This window comes from Homalodisca vitripennis, unplaced genomic scaffold (genome assembly GCF_021130785.1).
Source record: "Homalodisca vitripennis isolate AUS2020 unplaced genomic scaffold, UT_GWSS_2.1 ScUCBcl_9687;HRSCAF=18267, whole genome shotgun sequence".
Taxonomy (NCBI): domain Eukaryota; kingdom Metazoa; phylum Arthropoda; class Insecta; order Hemiptera; family Cicadellidae; genus Homalodisca; species Homalodisca vitripennis.
The window spans coordinates 30,582-36,581 of record NW_025785831.1 but is presented as its reverse complement, the minus strand read 5'-3'; the positions used below and the strand labels follow the sequence as shown (position 1 = coordinate 36,581).

The following is a 6,000-nucleotide window of genomic DNA, read 5'->3' as shown; positions in this document are numbered from 1 at the left end:
AACCAAGTTAAGTAATAAAAAATAAATCACAGAAATGATCAGAAATCTCTTTTATCAATTATCAATTTAATTCAGACAAAAATTACTCTAGTCTTAATTTTAATGTAAAGAAGAGTAAACATGCAATTAAAAGATAAAAAATTTAAAACAAACTTTTTTTAACTTTCTTCAAAAGAACAACACTTTATACATTCATCACTATTGAATGAGTTTTTTTCTCAGTTTTCTGCAAAATTAAATTATTTTAATTTTAAGAAATCCTAAAACTGTTGAAAGATTTACTTGATTTTGACAATGTTTATGCAGCGAGTAACGAAATCTTACGCTCAAAGTTACTCATCCACTTAGCAAGTGGACGTTCAAGCTCGATGTTCTGGCGTGCGTGGGAAATAAACGAGCGCAGGTGAGCAGGTGTGACATCGGTAACACTGGCAGCATGGCAGGATGTGGCCAGGACTGCCCAGGACTCACCCACAGCAGGGTACAAGTGGACGGCGTGCTGACTTGCTGAAAGAGCACGGTTGGCATCACCACTCATCAGCTGACTGAGGCTCACAACAGCCAGTACCTGTATGAAAAATTGCAATAATATTAATAATTACTGCTCTTATAGTCATATTCGGCATTGCTTATTATAAAAAGCAAACCCTTTTTTCTCATTTGAAACCATTTGGATATGGAATCTGTTAAGTAGGTACCCAATTGTTGCTGTTAAGTACTTGTTCTGCCTGTTCATTGAATGACTGACAACTTTTGATTCTCCTCTTAAATTTTCTTAAGAAACAATGATTTTTGTTGAGACATTTCAGATTGTGCCTTATTTACTGGATCTTTTTAACTCTATTACATGGTTATACTCAGCTGTTTAAATATAAAATTTATGGAAATATTTACAACTGTCTAATTTTCAACTGTTCTGTATCCCACAATTTTGAATTCTTCTGTTTGTTTTTATGATGTTGTACATTTGAAATTGTTAAATTGACTTTTTTGCTTATAATATCTTTGTACATTTATTACATTTTCATAATTATTATTATACTATGGATTTTTATATGTGCTGCTTTCTTTACACTTTATTACTTGATTTTTGAAAAGACAAATATTGTATGTTATTTTGTTTTATGAGAGATTTTTAAAACTATTGTTTCAAAGATATTGTTTATGCAATTAAAGAAAAAATGATGACATTATGGACATTATGCTACTCCCTAAGTACTTGGAATCATCTCAATGCAAAACTTTATGTGGAACATCTAGTGCTTGCTTCTTAGCTTGTTTTAATCCCTACATGTTATCTGCTATATACAGGGTGTCCAAAAAGTCCCGGGTCGGTTAAATATTTTTCAAAATATTTAAAATAGAGCTACAAAATCTTACACAAAGTTACTAGACATAACGATCTATTTTACCACATATTCAGTGATCCGCTACTTCCTCAGAGGGGCGGCCCGCTAGGCGTCAGAAGAAAATCTTAAATGTAAGCATAGGTTGATATGGTTGGCATAGGTTTGATAACGGAATAACCAAGTCAAAAATGACAGCCGTTCAAAGATGTTTACTTAGTACTGGATTCGCCTTGCCTTCAACATCATTTTGGCATGCCTAACTCATTATTGGTAAAAATGGACATGGGGTGTTACTCAAATGACTGATTCAGTTTGTAAACAGTTTTGGGTTAGTAAATTTAAAATCAAAAAGCTCATCAGTGTATTTTTTTTACATGATCTAAGTTGCAAACTCTAGCCATCTTTGAACTGTCATTTTTGACTCAGTTATCGTTTGAGGTCGGGTTTGGGGCTCTGTACTCTACTAATAAAGACCTTTTATTTGATATGCATATCAACCTATGCTTACATTTAAGATTTTCTTCTGACTCATAGCGGGCCGCCCCCCTGAGGAAGTAGCGGATCACTGAATATGTGATAAAATAGATTGTTATGTCCAGTAACTTTGTGTAAGGTTTTTGTAGCTCTATTTTAAATATTTTGAAAAATATTTAACCAACCCGGGACTTTTTGGACACCCTGTATAGTGCATAGTGCCAAATTTCTTTATTTTTTACAACTTAATACCTAAAGGCAGTACTCGATTTCTAGAAAAAGAGGTAACAGGACTAACCTCCCATGTGTACTGTTAAGTACTACAAGTAGTAAAATCTACTTGAATCATGTCACATGCATTGTGAGGACGGTTGATGAACCAGTAAATGTAATATTAGGTGTTTATGACTAATCATAACTATAAATCAAGGTATGACTATCTCACATTACACCTTTCCTGCATAGTGAATGTGGAATCAAGTGTGCATTAGTTTTCTCAGATAAAGGAAAGAATCTGATGATACAAGAATTACTCACCTTGGAGACATCCATCTTGGTGCGCCCAAGAGTCATGGCAGTGCGAGCCGAGTGAGCGGCTACTCCCACCTTGCCAACACCCACCACCCCTGCTGATTCACCAACACTGTGCTTGTTCAGTATCAGTAATGCCTGGTGCAGCCATAACGCAGGCAGAGATGGATGGACATGTACTGTCTTACTCATGCTCCACACTGACCCTTGAAAATCACACTGCACAGAACATGAATAAAGAAGATGAGTGGTGTGATAGAGCAGGTGAAGCACAGGTAAAAGTAAGGTCAGGTATTTATTTATAAATATATGGCAATATATCAAATAAATAAATAACCTAAGTCACTTATAATATGGTGTAGTTCACCAATAAAAATGGCAAGATGGTAAAAATGTGTCATTATTCTTTGACACAATCTTAGCAGACATCTAGTGTAGCGATTAGGTGACAGCAACCAACACTCTCCCCCTCGCTTTTTCTGTTTTGTTTTCTTCTTACATCTTGCACATATTATCAGTCATCCATAGAGAGGTAAATTAGAGTTAGGATGATAAAGAGAATAGGATATATATATATATATATATATATATATATATATATATATATATATATATATATATATATATAGACCTAAAATCAATTTTAAGAATTATGAAAATAAAATAAAAGTATCTTTTTACACACAACCCATTACTTGTTAGGAAAAAATATAAAGATCGGAGAATATATAGCACGAATTAAAGTTAATTTAAATTCAAATAAGAATGTAAACGTAACAAGGACAAAATATTACAAAAATTGGAACTGGCACATAATTAAGTAACAGAATAACAAAATAAAAACATATTATAAAGAGTTTCAAATCACCTGAAGAAACTTTGTATATGCCTGGAAGAGAGCAATGTGTGGTATGTATTCAGCCTCATTTTGGTACTTGAGTAAATCACGGAGCACCATCTTGGAGAGCTCTAGGTCACTGTTCAACATGCCCAGTGAACAGGCAGCAAACAATCCATACACAGACGTCGGTTTCAGCTGGTTTCTGAGGCAAACAACAAATTATTGTACATTTTTGAAGATGTAGCTTTCATTTTGTAATACGGTACTGGAAAAACATACATAACATCACCAACCAAACCTTACTAGGCAATTTGTTGAGTCAGAATATAGAAAAAATGTCATATTAAACATAATGCCTACACATTTAAACCAAAGTCATAACACATTTTTAAAGGCATATGCACTGAATACATATATACATGTAAAGTAATTTTAATAAATTAATGAAGATTTAAGAACAAAAAATACTTGTCATCATCTCCTCCTTACAGTCAAAAAATCCACAAGCAGATGTTCAACAGTCTTATCCCCATTACCACAGAAGGAAACCATTTTTTAGAGCATGAACGGGGACCAAAAATTAACTCCTAAACATCCCCATATTCATATGCTTCTTCAGAAGCCTTGCACCATAGAAAATAAAACACAGATCCCAAATCCGTTGTTTTTGACTGTGAATTAATTACTCCTAAAATATTTAAAGCCAATAAAAAGATAATAAGTTCTGATATCTCGTATTATATGTTTAATAATCCTCTAAGTTCATTGCTTAAGTATTCTCAATTTGTTCTGTCATTGTATTAAACAGTGCTTAATGGAAGGTATCTTTCCTGATGAACTGGAAATTTCTTGGATTTGTCCAGTTTACAAGAAGGGGCCAAAAGATAAAATAGAAAGCTATTTTTCACCTCAATAGTTCCAGCATGTCCAAAATTGTTGAAATTTTAGTATTCAATCAAATTTATTTATGATATTTTGATCAAAATCATGTCTTTAATTCATCATAATTTGGTTTTAGAAAGGGAAAACGTACTAGTCATTCCTCTGACACTCTTATCCGAGAGATTCTCTTCAATCATTTGAAAACAAACCTTTGATCAAGTTAGTTTTTGTGTCCTTAGTAAGACATTTGATTGTGTAAATCATGATTACAGTTTGCTGAAATTATCATATTATGGTGTTAATGGACAACCTCTTACATTGTTTTAAATCATACCAGTTGACCTGAAGGCAAAAGTATACATTGATGGTTTATTATCTGACGAAGTAACTGTCAAATATCGTGTTTCACAGGGCTCTGTTTTAGGATTTTCTAGTAAGTGTGAATAACTTACCATGTTCTACTTCAGCTTCAACTGTATTATATGCTGATGATACAACTCTTATTTGCACAAGTGAAAGCATATAAGATATTAATATATTCACACAAAGCACCATACTTGATGAATCAAACTGGTTTCAATCTAATGGTTTACTTTTAAATTGTAATAAAACTCAAAAGACATTATTTAAAATAAGAGCATTTAATTAAAAGAACATTTAATTAACGATGATGATTTTGTTAGTTGCATAACATTTTTAGGCATCTTCATTGATGAGCAGTTAAATTTGTATAGTTGTGTGGATTATATAGCCCACAGATTATCTAGGGTAATTTTTTTGCGGAACCATTTAACATCATGTGTGACACCCAGCTAAGTCAAAACAACCTATTTTGCATATTTTTAATCTGTCTTTAGATATGGTCTAATTTTCTGGGAAAATCCTTCAGAATACATGATGTTTGCTAATAAAAAAAAGCAGTAATTGTAATTTCAAAATCAGGATATTTAGACCATTGTAGACCTCGCATTTAAAAATTAAAAAAATACCAACTATGATCAATCTTTATGTGTATATCTGATTGTATCTTTATTTCAAAATCATAAAATTTTCACTCTTACAATATAAGGCATAATAGTAATACAAAAATTAAGTATTGTAGATTTTAAAAATCCTTAAATAGTTATACTGTGTTAGGTTTAAATATTTATAATAATTTAAAACATCTTATCAATAAGTATGATTACAAATTATTTAAAAAAAGATTTTTTGTTGGTTACTTGATAATTCTTTCTATGCTATAATGAGTTTTTATGCTTGAAAACATTACATTTTTGAAACCTTATTTTCAGATTGTTGTTTAGTGTTTTAGATAGGCTAATTAAAAAAAAAAATTACTCCGCATAGATAAAGACTGTGAAATCTCATTAAATTGTTCAATCTGTGTTTTAACCTTTCCACTCGTATGTCGGACGTCGTCCGACATTGCTATTTTGCCGTTCCGCTCGTATGTCGGACGCCATCCGACATTGCAGTGACGTCAGCTTTACTTTATTTTTTGCCGGCCTACGATGTTTCCGATTGGTGCTGCGATCGCACGGTATTCTCAGGAACTAATAAATTACAGCTGAACTACAATTGGTCGGCTGCTGATTTATTTTACTTTGTCATTGTAGTCACGTTTCCTAACCAATTTTCAGACGCGTTCGCATTAGTGACTCGATATGTCGTTACCAAGTACATCTTTTCTTTCTGATTCAGAAGTTATTGCTGAATTACTTAATTAAGGCAAGGATAATCAAATAAACATGCAAAAGCCAACAGTTATCTGTCAGTATAACAAATATATGGGTGGCGTGGACCAAGCAGACCACTATATTGCTTCCTACAAATTTCCCCGTAAATCTCTGAAGTAGTGGAGAAAGCTATTTTTCTGGATGTTGGAAGTGGCAATAGTAAATAGCTTTCTCTTGTTCAACACGA

At 32.7% G+C, this 6,000-nt stretch overlaps 1 protein-coding gene across 1 annotated transcript in view; it reads right to left on the bottom strand.

Moving 5' to 3' along the window:
• Positions 1-269: 269 nt before the first annotated feature.
• The window catches only part of LOC124374709 (tetratricopeptide repeat protein 37-like), a 13,461-nt gene continuing 7,730 nt past the window's right edge, over positions 270-6,000 (bottom strand). Inside the window, exons 4-6 of the mRNA XM_046832876.1 lie at positions 3,223-3,397; positions 2,361-2,573; positions 270-568 (exon numbers count right to left, since the gene is read on the bottom strand). Of these exons, the coding sequence (XP_046688832.1) occupies positions 299-568; positions 2,361-2,573; positions 3,223-3,397 (658 nt within the window). The 3' untranslated portion in view covers positions 270-298. The remainder of the gene's footprint in view (positions 569-2,360; positions 2,574-3,222; positions 3,398-6,000) is intronic.